General features: G+C 40.1%; 1 protein-coding gene and 1 long non-coding RNA gene across 2 annotated transcripts; one reads left to right on the top strand and one right to left on the bottom strand.

Moving 5' to 3' along the window:
* The first annotated feature begins 3,773 nt into the window (after positions 1 to 3,773).
* Positions 3,774 to 19,301, top strand: galr1a (galanin receptor 1a). Its single transcript, XM_007560277.2, has 3 exons — positions 3,774 to 4,792; positions 4,908 to 4,973; positions 15,847 to 19,301. The coding sequence occupies exons 1-3, from the start codon at positions 4,124 to 4,126 to the stop codon at positions 16,165 to 16,167; spliced, it is 1,056 nt and encodes a 351-aa protein (XP_007560339.1). The 5' UTR covers positions 3,774 to 4,123; the 3' UTR covers positions 16,168 to 19,301.
* Positions 12,851 to 14,811, bottom strand: LOC107837411 (uncharacterized). Its single transcript, XR_001663439.1, has 2 exons — positions 14,255 to 14,811; positions 12,851 to 12,987 (listed from the first exon to the last, which is right to left on the bottom strand). It is a non-coding gene; the product is annotated as an uncharacterized LOC107837411 (long non-coding RNA).
* Positions 19,302 to 27,036: the final 7,735 nt, after the last annotated feature.

A 27,036-nucleotide genomic window follows, 5' to 3' on the forward strand; every position in this document is an offset into this window, starting at 1 on the left:
GATAGATAGATAGATAGATAGATAGATAGATAGATAGATAGATAGATAGATAGATAGATAGATAGATAGATAGATAGATAGATACGGAACAACTTGAACCAGAAAATGTTATTTTGAATATTCTTGATAACACAGTTTAATATACAGGAAACATCTGCTCTATTTATGAAAGACAATAAAAGAGAGAGTGTCAGTGTTTTTGTTTTTAAGAAATAACAAAGTGAGTAAAACTAGACAGGCAGAAATACCTCAACATAGAACGTAATGAAACAGTATCCTTCACCTGATTGGACAGTCTAGATCAGTTTGTAATTTGTGAAACTTTAGTTAAAGGAAAGATGTTTTGCATTTCTAGTTTTCCCACAACAAAAAAAGACAAATAAAAATCTTGTTCTGCTCTTATGAAGCAAATGTGCATCTTCTCATCTTACGAGCCAAACCCCCTGGAAACCGACTGACACGCTGGCTGATGGATGAAAACACTCGAGTACTAAACCAAAAACACTTCAGTCATGGGTGAAAATTGTAGCAAATCAAGCCATTTGCTTCAGCTTGAACAAAAAGTGTCCTCCTAAAACCAGCTGATTACATTCCAGCTGCCACTTTATTGAGCTTTGTTACACAGATGCTGCGTTGAGTTCACGAGCGCTCGCCACGTCATTGGCCAAATACACGCTATGCTAAACACGTACTTCTTCACCACTATCAGCTGTCTTTACTGTGCTGCGTTCAAATCAAACAGAAATTATATTTTTTTTAAAATAATATTTTTTTATCACCAAATCTCACCAAAGTCTCATTCAGCACTTTCTAAAGAACATTTTTCACCACTTAAGAATAAGTTTCACTTTTTCTTTACATTGATTTTGGCAAAGCATTTCCTCCCCATCTGTCAAAGATCTGGAAAAGTCATCTGAAGGAAACCTCCCAACTTCAAAATTGGAATTATTTTGGGAGAGGGGAAAAAAAATAGTCTAAGGAAGCCAACAAATGTTGGAGTACAGCCATGTGGATGGATCTGTGCTGCTGTTATTCCAACATTCATTTCATCCATGGATGAAGCAGAAATGCATCCATCCATCTGTACATCCATCCAGCTGTCAAACAGAAGGGCAGTGCAGCCTGTCGGGGCGGCGTTTCAAACACTGCTGCGCTATGGAAAGGTGCATTAAACGACTGGATTCAATGGCAGAAAACAGAGGAAACAAGAACACCAGCAGCTGTAAAAAGAAGAGTGAATCCCCTTAGTTGCAACTCAGCAGAACCGCCTTTTGCCACAACTTCCGTCGCACGTCTGTCGGGTTCTGTTGAGAAGAAATAATTCTGTGTTTTCCTTCTATCTCTGCTAGCTAGTTGATAAGCTAAAGTGAAAAGAAATGACATGTTAGGAAACGCCCTCAAAGCTAAGATTACAGGATACTAGAAGCTAGGTAACGCCCTCTTTGGGGCGTAACTTAGAGGCTAAACAAAGGAGACCACAACCTCTTCTGGGGGCCATTTTGACTGTTGGCTCTTAAAGGTAGTAGGTCATAATGGACCGGCTGGATTTTGGTATTAATAAATGGAATTCATGAATCCAACTCACTGACCCTTCTTTAGTCTTATACAACAAGAACTCAGCATGGAGAATGGAGAATTCTCCACAGTTCCCAAAATAAAATGCAAAGCACCCACGTGTTTTTATACATCATGTCATCACAGCACATCAGTAATATTCAGAGATGTTTACTCCTGGTCTTTTCTGTTTAGACCTGCATACTAATCAGTATGTGTTTAATGTTTAGGGTTAGCATAAATTTGTGGTTGTAAAAATGACAAAATGTGGCAAAAAAAATGCTAGCAAAGAACGCTTTAGCTAGCTACTGGGGCTGCGAACAAGCTGAAGACATTTATTTTTATATTATAAAAGCTTGAGATTAAAGTTTAAACATATGTATGTAAAAATCTCACCTATTATGCTAAAAATGTTTTGTATGCGAGTTATTTCTTATGTTAAAGTCTTCCAGTTAAAAACAAAAACTGTTTAATGGTTGAATGTTTCTTTTCTGAAGGATTTAGCTGAAATCATCTCCATCTATTTTTGACTGTCCTTCATATGCGATCAATAAATCTGTACAGGTAAAATATTTCCCAATGAGAATATGGAAAAAAAATTACTTTTTGTTTTTTTTCGTTTTTTTTCGAGCCAAAACAACGTCCAGTGAACTTTTTACTCAAAGTCTCTGGCACGCCCATTTATCACACGTGGCTAAATAAAACAACGGTTTCTAAAAGTAAGCTCCTGCTTTTGTTACTGGGAATAAACTAAACTAAAATCGTTTTCTGGACCAGAAGAATAGAAATAATTTTACACAAAAATGTTTGAAAAGATTACAACTTTCTTCTATGAAGGCAAATATCAGACTTTCTCAAACCCACAGCAAACCTCGTCTGCTTCGTTTCATTGAAACGTTGCACGCTTAATTTATCGCCGGCAGGGTGAGAAAGGGGGAATTCATGGCAAAATTACCTTGCATTTTTAATTGGATAGAAACAAATTTGGCCCCAGAACACTTTGAATACATTTTTTTTGTTTTCTTTGGCCGCAGAGCAAAAACGTTTTGGACACAAGGCCCAGATAAATCAGAGTAAAGCCTCTAGGTTTGCTCTGGCAGAATCAAACACCTTGTTCTTTATTGGTTTCCTTATTGAAATGTTTGTATTTAACTCGGAAGAAAGAAACACAGCGGCCATCTCCTGTCGTCAGAACGTGGAAACTGTCCTTCAGATTACATTAAAGCACAGTCGTTTGCACAAACCGTCCTGCTCCGTTAACCTTTCCAGATTTCAAAGACAGTCTTTTGATGGGACTGGATGCGAAAAAGCAACACAAAGTGGAGCGCAACTGTGAGACAGAAGTGTTTTTTTTTTATTTCTTTACAAACAAAAACAATAGTACTAATACCTAAATATGATACCCCTAAATAAAGTCCCTTGACAAGTCACTCTCAGTAGTCCACCTGTGTGTAACTTAATCCAGCTTCTTCTGCAAACAGCCTAAGAGTCGTCTAACAAATCATAACCACACATGAAGAACAACAGACACTGCAGGCAGGAAAGAGGATGAAGGTCATTGTTGAAAGAAAACCATTTATGAGCTCTCTGGCTCTCATGCTGAACTCTTTTTATGGTGAAAAAGAAGCACTGTAGTTTTTTTAAATTTTTTTTTAAATACCATAGGAAAAAAAATAAAAACTCACCATGCTCCTTTGTTGAGGAACATGGTGGTGCCAGCATCATGCTGTGAGGAGGATCTAGGGCAGATAGAACAAGAACACAACTTTAATGTATTGTGGTGCTAAACCAGTGATTTATAAACTAACACAAGATGAAGCCTAAAACTGTGGAAACACGTATTATTATTATTATTATTATTATTGTGAAGACAGGCTCACTGATTCCTTTATGGCAAAAAAAAAACAACAAAAAAAACTTTCAAATAAAACAGAGGTAAAACGCTCTTCTGTAACGCTCCAACGTCATGCGCAGCTCTTGGCACCCAGTCTGCCTCACAAACAGGCCTTGACCTCCAGCATCCACATTAAACATGGCTGGATTCATAAATGGGCAGAATGAGACTCATAGCAATGATTGTTTCTCCTCCTCCTCTTCAGCTTCCTCGCAGCAGTTCATGGTTGGTGGCATGGCTGCTGACGCCGACGGTCCAGCCCACCACATGTCCCCCCCTCCCCCCACACACTCTTATTTAAAGTGCGAGACCGGGTCCAGATGCTGAGAACCGGGAGACAGACTGGAAGCAGCGCAGCCAGAGCGCGCAGACGCGTCTGGTGCGCAACAGGGAGAGACGCAGACCGACCGTCGCCTCCAAGGTGCGGCGGATGGTTTGATGCTGCACGGAAGACTTTCCAGCTGTTGGAATATATCGCTTTTGTTGTTGTTGTTGTTGTTGTTGTTTGTGTGTGTGAGACACAGAGAGTTATATAAAGTGATGCGCAAAAAGTGAAGCGCGGGATTTCATTTAAAGCGGAGAATCCTGACAGGGGGGAACCTAACAGGAGCGCGCATGGAGACGCGTCCGGAGTCGGTGGCGTGAACTGGAATAAAATAATAACAAGAATCTATCATGAACTTGTCAGAGTCCGTGTGGCTCGCGGGAGAGCCGTGGAACCTCACCGTGCTGGAGGAGGATGGGGAGAAGAAAAACCTGTTCGGCATCGACACGAGCAACTACATCGCGCTGCTGTTTTTCCTGCTCATCTTCACGCTGGGCGTCCTGGGCAACTCCATGGTGATCACCGTGCTCGCCCGGAGCAAGCCGGGCAAGCCGCGCAGCACCACCAACATCTTCATCCTCAACCTGAGCATCGCCGACCTCTTCTACCTGCTCTTCTGCATCCCCTTCCAGTCCACCATCTACGTGATGAACACCTGGGTGTTCGGCGCTTTCATCTGCAAGTTCATCCACTACTTCTTCACCGTCTCCATGCTGGTGAGCATCTTCACGCTCTCCGCCATGTCCGTGGACCGCTACGTCGCCATCGTGCACTCCAGAAAGTCGTCGTCGATACGCGTGGCGAGGCACGCGCTGGTCGGCGTGGTGGCGATCTGGCTGCTCTCGCTGGCCATGGCGGCGCCACGCATGCACTACTACAACCTGTTCCACGGCGGAAGGAACGAGACTTACTGCTGGGACGTGTGGCCGAATCAGAACCACAAGAAGGTCTACGAGGTGTGCACGTTTGTCTTTGGCTACGTTTTGCCCCTGCTGCTGATTTCCTTCTGTTACGCAAAGGTAAAGAGGGGTGTCCCGGGGGCGAGAGGGGGTGAGGGGTCAGTACGCACAAATTATTGATTAACCACAAGCTCTACCTGGTGTCTGTTTTTTTGTTGCTCTGTTTCGTTTACAGGTGCTAAATCACTTGCACAAAAAACTAAGAAATATGTCCAAAAAGTCGGAGGCTTCAAAGAAAAAGGTAGGTGTTGACCCAGTTTATCGACTTGTTACATTTTGTGATTTATTAGCAAAACGTTTCATTTGGTTATAAACGCCGTATGGCTGTCTGCCCAGGGTGGTGATACAGCCTATGGGGGGTAGGGGGTAGGCATCATGAACACTAGAAAAAATAAAATAAAATAGAGTTGTTTGTTTGGATACATTCTTATTGATTTTTGTACATTTACTTAATTGTCTCCTTAGTGTTGCTCTTTCTTTTAAGCAACACTAAAGAAAAAAAAAACAATAATAATAAAATGGCAGTATAGCCAGGCTGACAGCAAATTATCTTTATTTCAAAATCTACTTTGCAAATACTTACGTTTCAACAGTGAATGGAAATCTATTAAGCTTTGCCAAAGATTTATGAAGCTTTTCAAAAATACGCATAGAGAGCATTTTTATTATTGAGGTTGAGACATACAAACAGAGGGGTTTATAACCTGGCCTACATTATTCTATGCTTGGAATAAAAAAACAAAAAACAAAAAAAAAAAAACAGTTTTACTTTGTTAATTATAACGTCTTACCAGGACAGAGAGATGTGTTTCATTTCTTCACCTCTCACCTGACTGCTGCTGGCCAGACGGCCCCCTCACACAGCCCTGTACGGATCCACAGACCTTGACCTTGGACGACTTCCTAAATCTCAAAATGTGCTTTAAAGACTCTGTGTTGATTGCAGAACAATTCATTTCCAGTTTGACCAGTCTAAATATAAAATATCAATGGGGAATTCTTTACATGTGTGACTGGAGTGCATCGAACTCGTATCCAAAACATTAATATGTAGTTGTAAAGAACATAAACCATAATCAGACCCAGACAAATGGTCCAACTACAATACTTGCTGGATTTTTTGCCATCATTGGGCGGGTATAATTATCAGAATGAGCAATGATGGATGAATGTGATTTTATGCCAGAGCATCAGTCACTGTATCCAGAGACTCTCCCATGTATCCAGATCAGTTTATCCACTGCAGATTGTTCTTCTTATTGCTTGAATAAAAGTAGAGATCAGAGTTAAATGCCTTTTGGAAACTCCTCATCACAATAACACCAGACTGTCCAGCATACACCCAGAGAGCTGCAGGTATTTCTCTACCAGGTTCTGCATTCATTAGAAATTTTGGACAGGGCCGAGATGGCTTTCTTCCCTGGGTGGCACAGGCGGTGAACAATTAGGACTGCTGATCGAACAAAAAGAACTCTATGCAACCTACTTCTGGCAAGCATTGTTCATATGGGAATTATTCATTTATTTCCAAACTATGAGTGAAATATAGAGCAGGGGTGTTCAAACTGTGGCCCGGGAATCCATTTGCGGTCGTTGGAGCAATTTTGGGCGACCCTCGATCACAATTCAAGAGTGGTCTACGTTTGGTTTGCCAGCTCAGGCAGTTGGTGCAGAGAAGCGTTTATAAAAAGATAAATAAATAATGGACTGACCAAGGCCTTTCAAAAATGATACAGACAAATTACAAACTCCTCAAAATGGTAAATGTAAGGTGCAACATGCAGTATTCATCTTTAGCCAAGACTTTGCTTTTCATGGAATATTATAGTAAATACAAACAGCAGCTTTTACTCAGGCTTGGGCTCGCCCATTTATTAACTTGCCAAAATAAAGCAAGAGCGACTCGTTGGTGTTGCTGAAGAGACTTACAAAAAAAAAATCAAGAAAAAGATCGTCAACCCCCCAAAAAATGTTGGAAGTCATTTACTGTTTACCTGGAAGACTATTTTTTTTTAAGTTTCAAATATTTAATGATCTACAAGAAAGACTGTACTTTGCTTCATTCAAATAATAATTTAATTGCATTTAATTTCCTGCTGATCAGGTAAATGTAAAAACAATAAAATACTTTTTGCGATCTTAATAAAAAAAATATAGTGAATACAAATCTTGTGGTTCCCTTTTTTATTTTTTATTTTTGGCCCCAATGAGAAATTGTTACTGTAAGTCTTTAACCCTTGTGTTTACAAATGGGGTCCAACCGACCCCACACCGGTATCACTTGTATCATTTGCCTCAGTCCTTGCACACACAAGGGTTAATTGTCCTCAAGATGGACCGAAATTGATCCATTTCGGTTTGTACCAAACGTCTCGTGGCAGACGGCTCCATTTGGAGCTCAAAAGAAAACAGATAAGAAACAAACAAGACCACAAAGGTACAAAAGAGGAAACCAAAAAGACCAAATGGCTTTATCTGCTTGCCGAGTCGACAGGAATGGACCGCCTGTGGTGTGTTGAGAGCAAGCGTTTCGAGGAAATACCCCGTGCAACCCACAGGTGGTTGATGAAGCCGTGGTTTGATTGGTGCTTGGATGATTTGGTGCTAAAGTAAAAGACCGCAGCTCCGGGTTTTTGCTAGAAATCTGAACTTTGTTCTAAATTAAAAATCGTACACTGCTCAAACACAAAATTTTACTAAGTATTTTTGGTCTAGTTTCTAGAGCAAATATTGTAGTACACTTGAAATAAGACAAAACTAACTTGCAAGTAAATTTTCAACAAGATATAGAAGCTTGTTTTAACCGACCCAACACCCGGTTAAAACAAGTTAAAACAAAATAATAAAGGAATTATTTTAAGTCAATAATTCCTTGTTATTGATGAAAAACTTCTTGTTCCATTGGCAGATTATTTCACTTATAACAAGACATTTTTTTCCATAAGTGAAATAATCTGCCAATGGAAAAAATACTTTTTAAAATCAATATTAAGGAATTTTTGACTTAAAACAAGCTTCTATATCTTGCTGAAAAGTTACTTGTAAGTTAATTTGGTTGTATTTCAAGCGTACTACCGTACTTGCACCAGAAACTAGACCAGAAATACTTGGTATGATTTTGTGTTTTTAGCAGTGTCCATATTTACTTCTTCTACTGGCTGCTTTGTTACTTCTAGACATTCAGCCCTGCAGGAGAAAGAACTTTTTTTTTTTTTTTTCCCCCCCAGATCTCCAGAAGAGAATTTTCATTGCCGTTGCGCTTCCTGTTCGCTGTCACACAGCCTCATTGCACTTGGAGGAGGTCATTACTGAAGCCAGTTATCTGCCGTCGCCTGCTCGATTGCTGATCTATTCCTCAGCGTGTCCGTCGTTCCTCACAGCCGATCGGGCTAACAGGACTCACCTTCTGCTATACTGCCAGACGTGGCTTGAGAGGGGAATGTAAATGTGCTTTGATGTGACTGCGTAGGTCTCGGCAAACACGCTTTGCTGCGTGAGGCTTGAAATAACCGGGAGATGAGGCAGGAATGTCAGATATCCTTGTGATTTACTACGCTGTTCGGTGCAGAGTTGACAGAACAGAGCACAGAGGGGTTATTAAGGCTCGGCGATAAAGAGTGCATTAATCTTAGACTGTGATAAATACATTTCCGAGATAAGAAGTGCTGTCAGAGCGATGCAGATGTCAGAGAATGCGCTGTCAAACTTTGCTGTGTCTCCTTTCGAACCTGTATTTCTATACATTTGTGGCTCCCGAGCCAAATAGCTTCTCTGTTTTTTGTCCTGTGTGTTTCGTTACAGAAGATTAAATCCACAGTAAGGCATTGCAGACTCTGGAGAATCAATGAAAAACGAATCACGAACATGCAGGAAGCAAACTAATCAGCTACAGTCTTTTACCCATTTGTCTCATTTAAATTGTGTCTGGACGTGGCCTTTTTCTTTGGGGGGGTGCATGGTGGGGGGGTTGTTCTTTAAAAACCTATGTGTGGATAAAAGTGCTGTAGCCACCACACAGCATCAAGCTAGCTGGTGAAAACTCCTCAGGGGCAGCTTTTATGTAAAAAGTGTCAAAGAGGTGTTAAACAGCAAACAGATTTCACAGGAAACACAAACTGGCATATTAGTGAAGTCAAAGGTCCGGTGGTGACTCAAAGCCAGAACTCGCTCCAATAACCGTCACTCACTTTGTTCTGCAGTCTCCAAACATCAGCAGCCACTGGGTGAAAAAGTAAAACAGGCCTGTGAATAATCTGCTTCATGGTTCAACTCCTGAGTAAATGTGGTTTGATCCTTTTAGTGAGTTGTAGAAATTCAAAACGGTGGGTTTGTCTGGTGTTTTACAGCAGAAGTTAAACAGGATTAGTGATGATAAAGAAATCGCTTTATGTAAAAGTTTTCAACACAGTTTGTATCTTCTCCTAGTCTCCTAGTTAGTTTGTGTTTCAAAAACAACAAAAAAAGTGTTTTAAGTAGCATTCGAGCCATTCCCGTTTAGTCCGCTTTAATCAAACTCTAGTTTGTTTGACTAAGATGTCTGGTTCATTTGGATGCAAATTCATTTTCGGACCAAAAATAGCAAACTCTAGTCAACGTAGAAACCTATGGTTCAGTTCAGTTTAAGTGAACTCCGGTGTAGTTTGAATGCATATATGAATGAAAAACAGACTGGAGGCTCCAAAAAGCAGGAAATGGACAATAGCCCGGGGCATTCTGGGTAAATACAACCAAAACAAATGCGTGAATCTTGCGCTAGTGGGAGAAATAGCTTGTGGTCTTTTGGCAAAAACAAAAGAGAAATCCTAAAATCTCACCCCTCACTCCATTTTAGTTTACATGTGGTAAAGAAGTTGTGGTCAGGGTTTTCTTCATTTTGTCTGTCGTTTCATTCAGTGGTTCTTGGTGCAGCGCCACCAGGTGAGGAGGAAACATATTTGTTTCATTTGAGCGCGGTGAAAGTTGAACTGCATAAGCTAAAAATGTGACAAATGGTGTCATTTTGGTCCCCAATCAAATCTACTGAACTATCAAGTGTGAAAACACCTGTACAGAATATGTAAGTGTAGAACATTGTAGACTCGGTTTAACTTGTCTGTATTGCAGTTTTCATGTTTAGTTCTACGGTGATCCTTTTGCCAAAAAGCTTTGAATAAAAATAGTATCAGAGTTTCATAAGTCTCAAATTGTGTTTTTCAAGAATATATGATTAGTGTAGTAGATGGCAAGTGAACTTAATTTATATACCAAGTTTCTAGTCATACTGACCACTCAAAGTGCTTCACATTACAGCCACATTTAATCATAAAAACAACATTTATACACCAAAACCCAGGTTGCACATCAGCATGTGACAGGATTTGCCGGAACTAAAGAGGAAAGACTAAACGGTGTCAGAGGCTGCAGTTTCTTTTTGGCAGAGTCCTCTGCCTTTCATTGCTGCCAACCTTGGTTTGACTTTTGTCGTGCTTAATGGGAGTGTCATCTTCAGAAGCAAATCTGATTTCGGAAACCTCCCGCTCGCTGCTCTTTGAGATGTTTTCCAAAATTGTGACCTGTCTCTACAGGGGTGAACTTTTCTTAGCTGATCCACCTCCATCAGAGATGTTTTTATTTTCAACTACTGTCTGAAAGTCCAACTTTTACATATCAAAAAGCAAAGGAATAATAAAAAAATAATAATAATAATAGCTGCTTGTGCCACACAGGAAAAAAAAAAATTTCAACTCGCACTTTTTGTGGATGGAAAAAGTCTCGTCAGCAGCACTGTTAGCTCAGGGAAATCCAACGTGATTGACAGCTGGAAAGACCGAGGTCGTTCCCAGCGCTGTTTGCAAATCCACACATCAAACACAGACAGAAACGGTCTGGCTGAGAGAAACTAAAACACTTCCGACAATTCCGACATAATTACCTCGCTGAGCTATAACGTTTTATTGGCGTCCCAGTGTTGTACCAGTGGGTTCAACAAACAGCCAAGTTCAGCCCTGAGTGCTTGTTTCTCAGCTACCCAGGCTTCCAGATGGAGCACACAGATGGGTACGGATAATTAGGAAAATTAATATTTGGCCAAGTTAGCCTAAAATTGTCTAGTAGCGTCTACAAAGTGAGACGGGGGGACAGCTGATGCTCTGCCGCTCTTCTGAGCCGAGTGTTGGTGTCCCTTACGAATGAATCACGTCGCATCAAGAGTTACTTCCCAGTGAAACTTCAAGCAGCTTGACTCAGGTTGACTCACATAAAGCTTAAAGTTAAGTTTAAGTGGTTATGTTGCTGAACATATCGGAAAATGAATCATTTTAATGTGATTTTCCTTCTGTAAAGTAACCACTGTGTTCAGTTTTTTTACTTAACGCAACAACTCAAACAGGTAAATATCTTCATTTTCTTGGTAGCTTCATTCACTTTTTCAACACTTTCCTGCATTAGCTGGTTGCTTTTGGCAGCAGGTAATAGACATTTAGATGATGGTGTTATCATTCTAATTAATGGTGGAAAACATTAATGTGTGATAGATTAATCAAACTATCCATGTATAAAGTAGGCAGTGTGACCTGATCCTTTTATGTAAACGTATCAATCTATTCCCATTTCAGCCATAAACTTTAATATCGTGCATTTAGATTTTTTTTTTTTTTTTTCGGATTCAGAACGTCACAAAGGAACCCATATCTATGAAGTGGAAGGAAAATTATACTTTTTAAAAAAAATAAAACCATGTGCATTACAGTTCAAATCAGAAGTTAAAATGAGACACAACTTTTCTTCATTATCTGAAGTTAAAAACGACCAAACATCTCTTGTTTTAGGTCAGCAGGAATGAGCTCAATTCTAAATGCTCCAGTGATGAGAAAGAGAATCAGACTCCAGTGTTTAGATATGAAGGCAGCGTGTGAGGTTCCTTCATTCTCTTACATCAGACTCTCCTTTATTATATATGACCTGCTGCAAATCCTGGACTAAAGCTTCAACTCTGACTTTTCTCAGGTTGAGATCGTACGCACTAAAGTTTTGAAATTCTCCATCTGATGTGCACCATATGCTTGGACTATGTTAAACAGACGTAAAAGAAGAAAAAAACAGATGTTTTAAACATTGGTGTATGATTTTAAACACCAAACTTGTCGTTTGATTTTGGAAAGATATGCATTTGTTACGAGAATTCATTCATTGTCTTCTCTATCGTCTATGCATCACTTCCATCTTCTTTTTTAAGTACTAGTTAAGCCATCCGGAAACTGATTAAATGTTAAATAAATCCATCTTTTTATAACTAAGAACGACAAAGGAGATCAAGCCTCATCTTGTTCTTTTGTTTCTTTCAAACAAACATTTTCTTTTTGTAGCCTCGAGCTTTTCTGACACTTACACAAGAGAGAGCATCTGACTTTGAGGGAAGCCTGGAGGGAAAAGAGAAGGAATTAATTAAAAGTGACTGTGATGACATGTGGGTTTCATATGCAGAGGGGCAGAGGATCTGCCAAAGCAGAACAAAAATCATAAATACAAGGAAGAAACCAACAGGGAACACTGGGAAAAAATGGGAAAAATAACTGGATTTAACAGGCGAAACCAGCAAAGAATGAGGGGGAGCAGAAGTGTTTAAGTACTTGGACTGATTGGCTAACTGATTGCAGGTGTGTGGCGAGAAAAAGAAAGTGGCACAGGGGACTAGAAGATAAATCTAACAATAAAGAATAACTACACCTAAGAAACAATCAAACTAGAGTAACAAGGAACAACTATAGACAATAACAAACCAGAATCACTGAGAAAGATTGAACTAAAATAAACAGAAACACGACTGATCTAATCAAAGAAAGAGACCTAGGAACACAGAATAATAAACAAACCCCAAAACGACCCGGGACATGACGGTGACTCATTTTCTCGGGAACCTTTAGCCTGAGTGAAAAGTGATAAAACAGGCCTCAGATTGGAGCAAAATCAGACTCTGGTGTCAGCTCTATCTGTGATGCAAATTTAGACCATAGCAGGTTCAGACATTCCTGTCTGTGATTCTGCCAACAGAAAACACACAGCCGTTGGTCAAGCTTCCTGTCGAAGCTTTACGGACGAGACAGTGAGCAGAACAAAAGAGTCAGGGCGAACGAAAACGACACAACCAAATTTGGAAACGCGTGGCTCCGGCTTATCTTTTAATTCTGCGCAGACTCTCGTCTTGGTACCGGCTCCATGTCTCAGCGTCTATCAGCCCATCGTTCTCTCTCTGGCTCTCCTTATTGTCTGATTCAGCACTGAGCACACAAAGGAGGACGCACCCGGCGGGAATTTAGAAAAGCCTGTCACATCATATTAAGCCGCCCATTAGGAAATAGATTGTAAAATAGTATAAATCCTACGGTTTACCTTTCCGGAAAGAGAAAGGTCCAAAATAAAGTAAGAAGAAATGACTGGAGGGAGAGAGGGACAGAGACATGCACTGAAATCAAAGCAAGGCCAAACTGATTTACTTCCAAAGCTTACTGAGTATCTCAAATGTGTCTGAGTGAAAAGTTTGCATGTTTTTAGAGTTGTTGCGTCAAGTTTGCAGAATCAAAGATTTCCGCTATCTGCCCACGATGGAGGGTCTTTCAGCAGTATGAGCCAGAAGAGTGAAATCTGTGCATGTCTCTATGAGCCTCCATAAACTACAAAACACTCTGAGATTCTATTAAAAAAAAAGACTGAAATTCGTGACACTTTTGAGTTTCCTTGTCTAAATGCAAAAGAAAAGAAAACTCTCAGTGCTTAAACTGAGACAAATGTGAAAAACGCAAACACTCACGGTAGCTTCAACCACCTCGAGTCGCAGAACGCAATTGAGATGTCTACGTGCAACTCAAACTTTTGCCTGATAGAAAAGTCCCATGAGAGAAATAAAAAAAAAAATAAAAACTACATCTGGGAGATTAAATAGTCATGCCACAACTAAATTTAAGACTTGTGATTAATGTTTTGAAGGCCAATTTGCTTTTGTTTGTCATGAATGGGAGACATTTTAGGCCTTTGTTTTAGATACATGAATTTCAGGCATTTTAAGGATGTGGCTCTTTTAAGTATTCTAGAAGATGCTAGTATTTTTATACATAATGTTCTTTTGAGTGTACAGAAGAACAGTCCAAAAAAAGGGAGAGAATTCAACTGCGTGAACAGAATTGCCTTTTTAATGTCAGAGGTCCAAAGAGAAAGAACATAAATTCATAGTATGATGAAAGTAAAGTCACAAACCTTTCGAGAATAAAGTAGTACGAGAAAAAAGTCGAACTAATACGAGAATAAAGTCATATTTTGAGAAAATTCATAATGCCATGGCTTTATTCTTGTATTATTTTGCCTTTATTCTTGTAATATTATGACTATGTGGTAACAAGTACATATGTTTCCCTGCTTTGGGTAAATAGGTGAACAATAGACTTGGTGTTATGTCTAATGCTCTGCTCCCCTCTGCCTTTGAGAAGATTGCACATCTGGATCTGTGGAGTAAATAATTAATATGAAAGTGTATAACGAGGTTCTGTTTACTTGAGAGCTACGGGATGTGTAGAAATGGTGTAGAAATGGTGTGGTCAGAAGCTGTCCTCTGACAGGTCTGCTTCCTCTTCAGCTCTGAAATCCATCTTTCATTGTTTGGCTCACTGTTGTGATTTGATTCTCAGCCGCTCGCGGTCTTACAGGCTCGTTACAAAGCAGGAGCGCCGCAACCGCTGACTGCTGGCATGTAGGCCAGGAGAGCTGTTTATTCCCAAAGGCTGCAAACCCAAACAGAGCTAACAAGAGAAAGGAAAACATGATTTAGAGTCTTATTGTAGCAAGATTTGGAGGGAATGCCGCATCGCTGGCTCTGTGCACATCGTGAGAAAATACCTAAGAAGAATCAGCAGACACCTCTTGCCTTCGATGCACCTATGGATTTATTGTACTGTCTCCCTGCACCTTCCCCTCAAAAGATAATGACTATGTTGAATATATTTAGGGATCAAAAATCTCACCACTGACACGAAATAATTCATTTTTTCATTAAAACTCAACCCCAATCAGAGAGCTATCTTTCTGAATATTTTAAAGAAATAAATGAGATATTTTTCTTTACGTATATGTATTTTTAAATTACATATATCATTAAATATGTAGTTCAAAAATATAATAATTTCAAGGATCATAACATTAGCATTTTAGTTGAAATTGAATTCATGTGAACTGTAAAACGACAGCAATCACACAGTTTTTCTTGTCCTTGAAGAAAGTTACAGAACAAAACATTTAAATCAAGTAAAATGTCTGAGTAATTGCTATAAGCTGATGAAATTCTAGTTAGTTTTTTAAAAATATATTTAACAATTTCTCTTTTTAAAATGAGCTATCCTTTTTGGAGCTGTCCAGTTTGGAGCTATCTTACACGAAAACTATGAGGGGAAAGTAGGCTCACTTAGACTGCAAAGTGTAATTGGTATAATTTTATATATTTTTTATTACATATTTGTTGAGACTGTCAAAATCAGAGCCAGGAGGAGGTTCTTAGTGCTGTCAATCATGCGTGTGGATGCTCTGCGCATCCCCTGCTAGCTCTTTGCTACGCTAGAGCTTCTTCCAGTAGTTTGCCAGGAGCGCTCAGGCCAGCGATGACGGCAGATAAACAGTTTTCCTGCCCTGGTAAGTTGTTTCTCTGCCATTAGCAAATTTAGCAACACGTAGACGAGCATGGTTGACATCACTAGGACCTTTCTCCTGGCTCTGATTGGTTGTTTTTGAACTGGAGGTTCTTTTTAAGTCATTTTGTAAATGTGCAGGTCCAGAGGTGGTTAGAAAAAAAAAAAAAACATAATTAACCACATTAGAATTACACCCATTGTCTTGTTTGATTTCAGACACATCATCTGTGTGTAGGGCTACAACACTGTAGAGTGAAATATGTTGAATGTATGTGTCAAGCCAGGTTCCTCATGTCTTATGGAAAATATAATATTAGTGATTACAAAGTAACACAAGATAACAGTTACAAATGTGTGAAAGAAGCAGATTTATACCAAAAAAGCTGAAAAAAAGAGGAAATTCCTCCTTCCTCCCCTCTAAGAGCCCTAACAAATAACTTTTCTTCATCCCGTGTGTTCTGCCAGACCGCTCAGACCGTGCTGGTGGTGGTGGTGGTGTTCTGCCTGTCCTGGCTCCCTCATCACGTCGTTCAGCTCTGGGTGGAGTTCGGGAACTTTCCGCTGACCGAGGCCTCCTTTGTGTTTCGGGTGGCCGCACACTGCCTGGCGTACAGCAACTCGTCGGTGAACCCCGTCATCTACGCGTTCTTGTCGGAGAACTTCAGGAAGGCGTACAAGCAAGTCTTTAAGTGCCAGATCGGCAACGTCGACTGCCCGCTCAACGACATCAAGGAGATGCGCAGCAAGGCGGATACTCCACCCTCGACCAACTGCACCAACGTTTGACTGGCTGTGCAAAATGATCACTTACTGAGCTGAGACACTGAAACTCACTGTGAGTCATGTTGACTAAGTGATCAGATGGAAGTTGGTGTGCATTTTAATCAGGGTGAGTATTTGCCTACTTTCATGCGTTGTGAGTGTGTGGCGTATCTACACCGAAGTGGATCGAAGTCTGCTCACGAAAAAAGTCTGCAGTGTCAAGGCAGACAGTTAAATATCACATCATGATGTATTTATATGGGTATACAATTCAAATATTAATTTAAAACACTCATTTAACCTTCTGACTTTCAGTTTTGCTTTGTACCAAGTTGAGGTATCACCACCTGTCGCTGTGGAACAAGTTTTAAACGTGTTTTGAAGTGTCTGAAGAACAAATGCATTTTTTTTTTTTAAACTGCTTCATGCAATTTAAATACCTATCTATCCCAGCGCGTTCTAATTTTTGATTGCAATTGTTTTCAGTGTAAAATTTTTAGTACACTAGAGAAGCTGTTCGGGAAATCGCACGTCTTAGACATCAGAATAACTCTGTTCCCTTAGAAAAAGAAGAACCGCAGCATTCGGGAACCTAAAAAACTTCATCTGTCACAAAGATATTGATTGCCACGTGTGTTGTTTCCTTCAGGCTGTAAATTAAGTTTAGCTTGCTAATGGAATCACTTCAGAGTGGGCATCGTTGGGGGGTGAATAATAAAGGCTGGGTCAATGACTTTCGCTTTTGATTGATATCAAGCTAATCTATATTCTTTTTGTTTCATAAGGCTGGCTTCTTCTCTGTTAAATTGAATAGAAATCCTTAAATTCAGTTTCTGAACAACAAAATAGAAATAATAGAGAAATAACATCAAGCTTTCAGATTAGCTGTTTTTTTTAAAGATTTTGTTATTTGGTGGAACTGCTGTCATTAAATAATTCAAGCTGTCGCTAAACGGATGGATCGGAGTTCTCATCCCAGAACTTGTACCTTGAAGCTTTTTTGGTAGTTTCTTTGTTTCAGCTTCACAAAAGGAAGATTATCATCCTAAGCTATTTTTAGTGCCTGTCTGTTCCATGCCTGAGATACATTTTTTGGATACATTTTCTTAGTAACCACAAAGCTAACAGAGTAGCTAGCTCATCAGCTTTAAGCTCTATTCACAATTTATAAACTCAGTTTTAAATACAGTTTGACTGAATACCAGATTCAACTTAGTTTAATCAAGTAATTTAAGTTTACATTTTTTTTAATATAACAGGTCTCTCTCTATGTATGTTCTTTTTCCACTAAAGATGCCAAACGACCTTGTGGTATAACCTTTGGACACATCAACATGCCATGTGTGAATATACACACATGTGCTGTGCACTAGGCAAGCACTAGTTATCCTTTGCAAAGTATTTTTAAGAGTTCTGCTACCAAAACCTCAAAAAATGACCTTAGACGCTAAAGTCACTTTAACAGGACACCAGAAAAAGTTCTGTGTGAGAGTAGTTACCTTTGACTTCATGACGACAGCGCCCCCTACCTGTCAGTCACTGCTACTTGTTTTTCTTGCTTACAAGAAAGGATCACGAGGAGTTTAGAAATTCGTGTTGTGGATGCTAAAGGCTAAAGAAAAGCTAAAGCTAAAGGTTCTCAATCCTATTCTTCAGGTCCCACTATTGTCCACATTTTTGACGTGTCTCCAGAACAACTGATTCAAATTGTTGTATTTACCTTTTCAGTAATACTATCAAGTAAAATTTAATAGGCAAGGACTTGTGTAGTGCTTTGTCTGGCCCAGACATCTTCGCGCTACATTCAGTCATTCACACATGTAAGCTACATTGTAACCACTAGCAAGGAAGGCAACTTACCCGAAGTCATAGCAACTGAGACAGACGGACTGGGGGTCTGAACCTCCAGATGTGTAAAGCAGGAAGCAGCAGGCTAGCTAACATAGCTCGGCTAATTCGCTGACTACAGTGAGCTACAGCTAGCCTCCCAGTTGTACTCAGTAACGAGCAGAACAACAAGTTGCCCTTAACTTGTCGCCAAGAAGCAATAATATTCTGCACAGTTGGCACGTTTACTGAAAAACCTCAACTAGATTTAGCGGGCATTCCAGTCCATATTTTGTACTTCACTCGTCCACTGATGTGTACCTCTGTTAAAAAGTACACATACTAAATGACACAAGCTTTAAATCTCACTCCTGCGACTGAATTATAATTTAGTTCTTGAACTTTCGAAATAATAAAAAAAAATAAAATAAAAAAAAACACAAAAAGGAAGCCTGAGAAATCAGTGAGCCATTTCAAAAATATTTGGTCAGCGTTTTAGGAATGTGTCTGAATCATCTAGAAGAAATTAGTACTGTAACTAAACGCCTGAAATCTAGGAGGAGGGAAAAATAATGTCAAATCATACCCATTCTGTGCACACAAGCTATTTCTAAGCTAACCTATTTGACAGTGGATTTATAATCACTGAATCCTCCCTTTACTGATCAGCAGCCAAAGTTAAGACCATCTTAATGCAGGTAATACTGGTGTGAATCGAACTGTCCGAAGGCAGTGTGCTGTTACAGAGGCTGCCAGCAGCCTACAGGCTATCCCGGCTGGGAAAGCTGTTGCCAGGAAAATTGAAGTGCACCGTCTTATCTGATGTACCGCTGTGTTGACACAGAGGGATCAACATGGACGTTTTTGTTTTATGAGTTGTTAAAAGGCACATAAGAGCAGTGCTTGTAACCGTAGTAAGTGTTTGTACATCTATTGTGAGAAAATCTGCCTGTATATATTTGAAGCACTAAAGTCGATATTCACATATCTGCGAATGCTTTTCCTTGTACATATAGCTTGCTGCTATTTTGTCACTTTTGAAGCTGTGTTGCCTGAAATTCCTCCTCTGGATCTAAAATCTAAAAACAAAAAAAAAAAACATGGACCTGGTTTTGCTCAAAATGCCAAAAAAAAGGGATTTTTTTTTTAAAGAATTCAATCCAAGACCACATGAATTATGCCAAGGTTTTACAGTGTACAGCTTTACCTCAGCACACAAAAACAATAAATTACACAACATGAGCCCGATGAGTTTAAACCACGGTTTGTTGGACGCTTACTACCATCCTCCTTTGTAACAATATCTGTAGCCATTGTTTAAGTTTGACCAGATGAGGGTTTTACTTTTAAAGATCAACATTTAGTCAAGCTTATCAAGTAGTAAAATAGAAGATGCTGCCCAAATTTTTTAAATGAGGCCAAATACAAGCTTAGAAACTAGTAATGCACGTCTCCCCAAACAGACCAACCGCATGGTAGTGGCAGCGTCACGCCGTGGGAGTGCTATTCTTTATCGATAAGGAAGCTGGGCAGATTTAATGAGAGGTTAGATTTAGCTAGTTCTGCTAAAAACAAACAACAAAAATCATTTCAGCAGCTTCAAATGATTTGAGACTGCGATAAGCTGCAGCAAGAATGTAACCCTAAAACACTCAGCCAAATCTACAATGAAACTGAAGTTGTTTAAATTAAAAGAATGTTCATATGTTAGAACAGAAATTACAGAAATTATGTTAAATTCTGTGGGTCTTGAAAATTGCTATTCACAGACTCTTTTCATCTCGTAAGGTTAGTTTTTTTTTTTTTTGCCAAGAAAATTTTAGCCCCATGTTTCAGTCTAGCTGGTAGAAGTTGCAGTGAGAGGTAAAGTAGTTCAGATTCACACCACACTTGTCAGACTTTTACTTGTGAAACAGTCTGAAACGTTAGCTTCGGTCCATCATATGAAGGTCCAATAATGCATCAGAGTTGGGTAATGGGTGTGAGACTGTTTGGCTCCAGAGCTTTCTCCCCGTTCAGTGACCGGCGCTGTTCTTTGATTTCTTGCGAGGTTCACTTTCTTCCTTTTCTTTATTTTTTACAATCAGGCTTTCTGTCGTGTGGTTTTTAGCTGTGCTGCTCTTATGTAAAAAGATAAACAAATATATATTTTCTTGTCTTTTTTATCTTTTTTTCCTCTCTCTTTCTCTCTCTCTGCTTGACTGCGATTTAATGTTTTGGCTCGGCTTATGTTGTATATGTAGTGTTATTTGTATTATGAAATAATAAACAGTATTTGTTTCAACAGATTTGTCCATCTCTTAAAAAAACAAACAAAAACATGGCATTTTATAAATTCCTATCTGTTTTGACAACTCTATTTCTCACGTCTTGCTGCGGTTTCTGCTTCTATAAAAAGGGTTTTTTCCACAACCTCATTCTTACCACAAATCAGCCGTGACTCACGTCACAGCCAAGAGAAAGAAAGGATCTGTTTAGGTTCCCACCGGGCCTCCGAGTTTCTTTTTATTATTATTTTGTGAAAAGTTGAGTGGCGTGAAAACATTTATTTCCATCAGATAAAATAAACACAGGGGTTCTGAATAGAGTCCAACTTAAATATTGAAATTGTGTAGATGCACATTTATCATCTTTATCTTCATTTTTTGCTCATGTTCCACATCGCATCACATCAGACTAATGTGAAAACAACGAATTTTAGCAATGTTGATCTGGACTTCTGTATGGCTAAACAAAACCAAATTATTGCAATTATTGCAGAAACATCTGTTTTAGAAAAGATATTTAGTGAGGATTTTATGCTGTAAGACAGTTACGGGGAAACAATGTTAGGATTACGAGAGCGGTTGGGAATATTTGACATTTTTTCCATGAGGTCGGCTGCTGATGTTGGACACAATGCTCAACATCATGAGGTGTTGCTCTTTTTGGGTTGTGGTCGGTGCCCGTCTCCAAACGACGTCGCCATTCTCCGCTCCGGAAAACCGCTAAGAAGTCGAGAACATCCAGAAGATTTTCCAGCCTCCCCAAGAACGGACTTGCCGGTTTAGGCTCGTTTTTACACACACAATATCTGATGACGGTAGATTTCTCTGAATACCTGAGAGCTCAGGTGTCTGCTGTGGGGTAAGTATTTACCTGAACCTGGTTGTGAGACAGTCAATCAAGGCAATACGGTAAAGAAGCAACAGATCATTCCAAATATTATTGATGCACCTTCAGATTTAGGTTTCAAACTAAACTGTTTACTTCTAATAACATGGTAAATTATGTCCTAATAGAAACAAACCCCTGGGTTAAATGAAAATAATTTTATATCTAAATCTGGCAGTGGTATGAATCATTTTGGGCCGAAATATAAGCATCCCATCTGACAAGGTCAGAAATAAGAAGATTGCTCCATTAAAGTAGGTTCTACAACCTAGTAAACCATTTTATTTTCCCTCATCATTTCTGCATTTCATTTTTTTAACACTTGTGTTTGAATGTCCTGCTTTGTTAGTCTTTAAAGGTCATATTTTTTGTCATCTACACTGCACATGAGTTAAAAGGAAAAGGCAGAATGATGAGAATCGCATCTCAGCTTGGTACTCAGCCCAGTCATGTTTTCAGACGAAAACATCCCATTGCCACTCTGTGTTGTTGTTTACAGCAAAGGTTATATGATCCCCTGTCAACTGAAGGTGTTTAGTGTCAAACGGAGAAGAATCATCACATTCTTTTGGGCCGTGGTGCGAAGCATCACAAGTTGAGGAGTGGTGAGAGGGGGTAGCTGGCACCGCATGTCCGTCAAGACAAAAATGATGAACTGCTCCACCAGGTCGTCTGCCAATAAACCTGAGGACCTATGAGATTTACGAGCAGTCAGGGGATTTTTTTTTTTTGACCGATGATTGGAGTTTCGACAGACTTATCACTGTCCATTATCTTAAGTGTGACCACTTGCCTTCTGGCAGAAGATGTGCTTCTAAGAAAAAAGAAAGCAAATTAAACAGCAATAAATCTTATGCCTCCCCTCTAAATCTCTCTCCAGGATGTACTCACCCTCACTGTACGCAGGACAGCGACTCCCTCCGCATCCTTGACTGGGACCAGGGTTTCTGTTGTGTCTGACATTTTGATGATCTTCCTGAAGGAAGTCGACATGACAGAGATTGAGCTCAAAAATAAAATTCCTTTAGAGAATAATGTAGATGATATCTCATGGTACTACATTAAAAGGTATTGTGTGGTGTGTTGTACAGTGTCAACGTTGCGTTTACGACGGTCAATAGATAAAACCTGGAGTTTATGGCGTTGTTTTCGAACTTTCTCCAGTTCTGACAGAGCACGTCGAAGGAAATAATACTTTAATACTTTAGAGATTTTGCTTGCTGTGTGTGGAGCAATCACTCTCCCAATTCACAAAGCCAATAAAGGAGACGACGGATAGGATCACGACCAAAGGAAGAAAAGTCGCTTGTTCTAAAGAAACGCAGAGAGAGAAGGTGCGCTGTTTTCTCCAGTGTTGATAGTTTATCTTTCAGGATACTGAGACTGCATTGATATTCTGACGAGAAATAATTTTATCTGTTTTCTTAGGTTCTTTCATCTTCTTCTTCTTCTCATTCTCCGAGTCCCTCACTCCTAAGAGGCTGTAGGGAAAACTGCATTATCTCTGAATGGAATGATATCACTCGGCTGAGTCAAAATAGTATGAAAAAACATAAAAGCTTGTCCACGAGGACCGAGCTGCATGCGTACGCATCGAGGAGACGAGTATTCATGCGACTTGATTAGCATGCTGCAGCTTTCGTCGCAGTAATTAAACCTCTCAGTTTGAAGTTTGTGATGATTAAATTAATGTTTGTTTGAGGTCCAATCCAATGAACCTCAACATCATTGCCATTGTTGACGCTTTGAATGTTGTTTTGTAACCAAAACCTGTACCCAAAACTTCTCCACAGCTTTCTCCCCGGCCCTGTCTGGCTGTGTTCCTGGTTCTCAACGATGCTGTTTGTTCACTAAACAAACCTCTGATGACATCACAGAGCTGCTCTGTTTATTCTGAGATAAAATCACACATATTTGGAGCCTACTTACTGATCAGGCAACCTTTGAAGGCATGTGGCTACAAAAAGGCTAACCCTAACCCACTTTACTTTCAGGGTAAAAAAAAGAATAAAAAGGAGATGAAAACAAACACAAAAACACACGTATGTAGAACAAACTGAAAAATATGTATGGTTTTGGGTGGTGGAACGGTTGTTTAATGTGTTACCTTGTAGCAAGACATGTATGTATTGTAGAGGTAGAGGCAACGCAGCACATTTTGGTATTGATTCGATACCACCTACACACAGGGCCTGTACTGATACCTGTATCAGTATTGATATCGCCCATACCGATAAATCGAACTTGTGACATTTTAGATGTTTTTGTGGTTTGTCTTTTGAATTACTTTGGGCATTTTTGCAACAGCAAAACACTTTATAAACACATGAACATGATTTGTGTACATTTCCCTGAATAAATAAAGTCCATTCATACATATATATGGTAGGACTGATGCCTTGCAGCAAGAAGATTCTGGGTTCGATTCCCGGCCCGGGGTCTTTCTGCATGGAGTTTGCCTGGTGGGTTCACTCTGGGTACTCCGGCTTCTTCCCACAGTCCAAAAACATGACTGTCAGGTTAATTGCTTTCTTTAAATTCTCCCTAGATGTGAGTGGGTGTGTGCATGGTTGTTTGTGCTGTTTGTCTCTGTGTTGCCCTGTGACAGACTGATGACCTGTCCAGGGTAAACCCCGCCTCTCGCCCAGAACGTTAGCTGGAGATAGGCACCAGCTGACCTAATTAGGGACAAGGGTGTATAGAAAATGGATGGAATCAGTTTTGAGGTAGAGTTGAGAAGCCACAGTACAAAAACTAGAACTGCAAGCAGTCATGAACAGGTCTCAAGCCCAACCCAGCAACTAATACTGATCGATACTTTAGCTCGATCTGCCCATCTCCACTGGATGGATGGATGATTTTCCTTCTACTATTTTGTCTTTGTGTATCACATAAGTCCTCAGCAGTATCTGCTGAAGTTTGCCATTGTTGTGCGACAGATTGCGAGTGCTACGAATTATTATTATTTTTTTAAGAATCAATTTGCATGCTGTCTGGAAAATGCTAAACAAAAGCGTATCAAAGACTTCCTGACATCTCACCAAGACGGTTGTATCAGACGGTCAGGCTGGGGAAAGAAATAAGTCTTTATTGGAAAATTCGACCATACTAAGTAGCAAACATTCAATTTGAGGCCTGTCGTCTTGCTGACAGGCTTTATAAATATCTCTTCCACTTGAAAGTTCGCTGTGGGTCGCTTGGTATGCGAGTGTGGATCACTCCCACAGAAGCACTTTCTTTCTGCCAGTACTGCCACTTGTTCGTTACAGCTGTGTACCTCGGTGGAGGAAAACTGATGGAGAGCTGAGCCCAGATTTGGTGCTTGAGCTCATGGTCGGATGTCATTATTACACGGGCTTAAGCGAAGCAGACCTCATCCAGAGCGAAATAGACGAAAAAACATAAAGCCTGCGATTTAAAAAAGCTTCTAGGCAGATTTGACAACTCTGGCGCATGTCTAAGAAGAAGGAAAAAAATAAATACATAGTGCGAAGATAATATAAAGGATTCATAAGTATCCTTTCATCAAAACTCATAAACTGCTTTTACCAGAAAGAAACACTCGGTAAGTAATACAGAAAGTGCACGTCCGCTGTATAATTTCTTTCTTCCAGAGGAAAAAATTATTTCTAATTTTGCGATGACACCTCGAGCTCAACACAAAGGCTTCATCCACTCCATCCCACAAGAGGAAGAGAGTGAAAAAAAAGAAAGAAACACTCTGTGCAAGTGGCAGAAAAAAAACCCCACAGCCCTCTTTCACTCACTCACCCAAAAACAAAGATGTTGTTCACCCTGCAGAGGTACAGACAGTGCAGGCCCATTTCTCCTGAATTGGCTGTTATCGAATTGACGTTGATGGAGAGTGAGGTTGGTTCAGGATGAGCCAGGTGCAGATGTGATATGAAAACCAGGGACCACATTGAAAAGTTTGTCCATTACGGGGGGGAAAGGGAGTGCAATGGTACGTCTAATCTCTAATGTACAATCTATGTATGTGCTGTCACTGATGTTTCCTGTCGGCCCTTTTACATTTCAAATGAACCACTTCTGGACCATTGATTGAACAGGTGTTTTCACATCTGAGTCTGGTAGACTCGGTTTGATTGGGCACCAAAACTGCAACATTTGTTACATTTTCAGCTGGTGCATTTCGCTTTCACACTGCACTGTGACAAACAATCCAAACTAGTTGAGAAACCTGAACCTCCCCTCGCCTGCAGTGACACCAAAAACTACTGAAGGGAAAACGACACAAAAAACCTCCAAATGAAGACATGAGTGCAACTTCCTTCTTCACAAAATGTAAGCAAACGTGGAGTCACGTCATTTTTGGAAGTTGTGACTCCATTTGATGCGACTCACATGGAGACCATTGTGGTCTTTTACCTTTGTGGAAACCATTTCTCCCCCTAGCATTAGACTCTTCCGTTTGTTTTGGCTCTATTGACCTATAATGCCCTGGTACTCTGTAGACTATTTTCTACTTTGGGAGCAGTCTCCCATCCGTGCCAGAGTTCTCTTTAATCAAACCGAGACCTAGGTTTTTTTTCTTTTTTTCTTTTCTTTTTGGCGGACAAGAGTTCGCTTTTTTAGTTTGCACAAGAGTTCAATTGTGCATTCACACCTCCCCAAACAAGCCGGACTTTCCAGACAAATGGGCTAGAGTTCAATTAAAGCGGAGTAAATGTGGCTGGTGTGAATACATCCTAAATGTCTGAGAGGATTATTGGAGTAGATCAGAGGTTCCCAAACTGGGGCGGGGGGTTGAAGAGTACAACGAGGAGTCTCTAAGAGTCTCTCCACCCACCCCCCACACCCCATCGGAAACACATCGTATAACAGGAACAGGGAGTCTCTCTAATACCCACCGTGCACCTCCCCCCCCCTCCCTCCTTGTGGCCCCACAAGAAAAAGGTCTTGGGTTGGTCGATCTCGCCCTCATTCCTTCTCTGCGACGTTTGTGACCCAGTTTGATTGGTCCAAGAAGCTACGAGATGCAGCCTCCTCATTCTTCAGCGACTGCCTTTGTGAACCACCTGATCAGACATCTTCCAAAGGATGCAATAAACAAATGGTTAGATGGTAAAATGTTGTTGTATAGTAAATGGGTTTTGTTAATGGTTGTAGCTTGTAATTAAATGGATTGCAGGATTTATGGTAGCCTTAATGTTAGACATTATTCACCTAACCCAGGGTGCCGAGTCAAACGGATAACCCAGCCCTCTTCAACAAAACGCATCCAGAATCAGTTAAACCAGAGCAGCAGTTTTTAGAGTGCAGCTGTGTCTTTATTTGTCTTTGTTTATCTCTGTGATAATCCGGAGATTTGTCCAGGATGTACCCTGCCCCCTCTTGCCTCTTGAATAAAGGCACAAGCTCCATGCCGTGACCCTGGACACCATTAAGCGCGTGTAGAAATGCAAATGAACCATTTTCATTAGCATTTGCCGAATTGGGATGTTTTGACAAATGTTCAAGATTATTAAACATAATATTCCAAAATTCAAAAAAATAACCTTTAGGCTGTAGAGGTCCAGGTCTGCCACAGGAAACGAAGTTCAGGAGGAAAATATGAGGGGCCGTTTAGGACAAAATTTACGTTTTGTCTCTCACACACTACCAAAAACTCTCGCATACTCAAAAAAAATAGCCACGCACACTCAAAAAAATTACGTTTTGTCTCTCACACACTACCAAAAACTCTCGCATACTCAAAAAAATAGCCACGCACACTCAAAAAATACTCAAATTGCGTATACACACACTACTAAAATGTCACACACACACAAACGTTAACTTTCTCGCTCACATACACTGCTAACAGCTCGCACACACACACAGACGTTTATCTCTCACATACACAAGACTAAAGTTGAACACACACACAGTACTAAGACTCGTTTTATGTAT

Source organism: Poecilia formosa, unplaced genomic scaffold, assembly GCF_000485575.1.
Source record: "Poecilia formosa unplaced genomic scaffold, Poecilia_formosa-5.1.2 Scaffold0, whole genome shotgun sequence".
Classification (NCBI taxonomy): domain Eukaryota; kingdom Metazoa; phylum Chordata; class Actinopteri; order Cyprinodontiformes; family Poeciliidae; genus Poecilia; species Poecilia formosa.

Excerpts from the sequence above, each read along its gene's own strand:
- galr1a (XM_007560277.2), top strand. The coding sequence starts at position 4,124 with ATGAACTTGTCAGAGTCCGTGTGGCTCGCGGGAGAGCCGTGGAACCTC. Across the intron at positions 4,793-4,907 it reads TTTCCTTCTGTTACGCAAAG|GTGCTAAATCACTTGCACAA; the intron begins GTAAAGAGGGGT and ends TTTCGTTTACAG. Across the intron at positions 4,974-15,846 it reads CGGAGGCTTCAAAGAAAAAG|ACCGCTCAGACCGTGCTGGT; the intron begins GTAGGTGTTGAC and ends GTGTTCTGCCAG.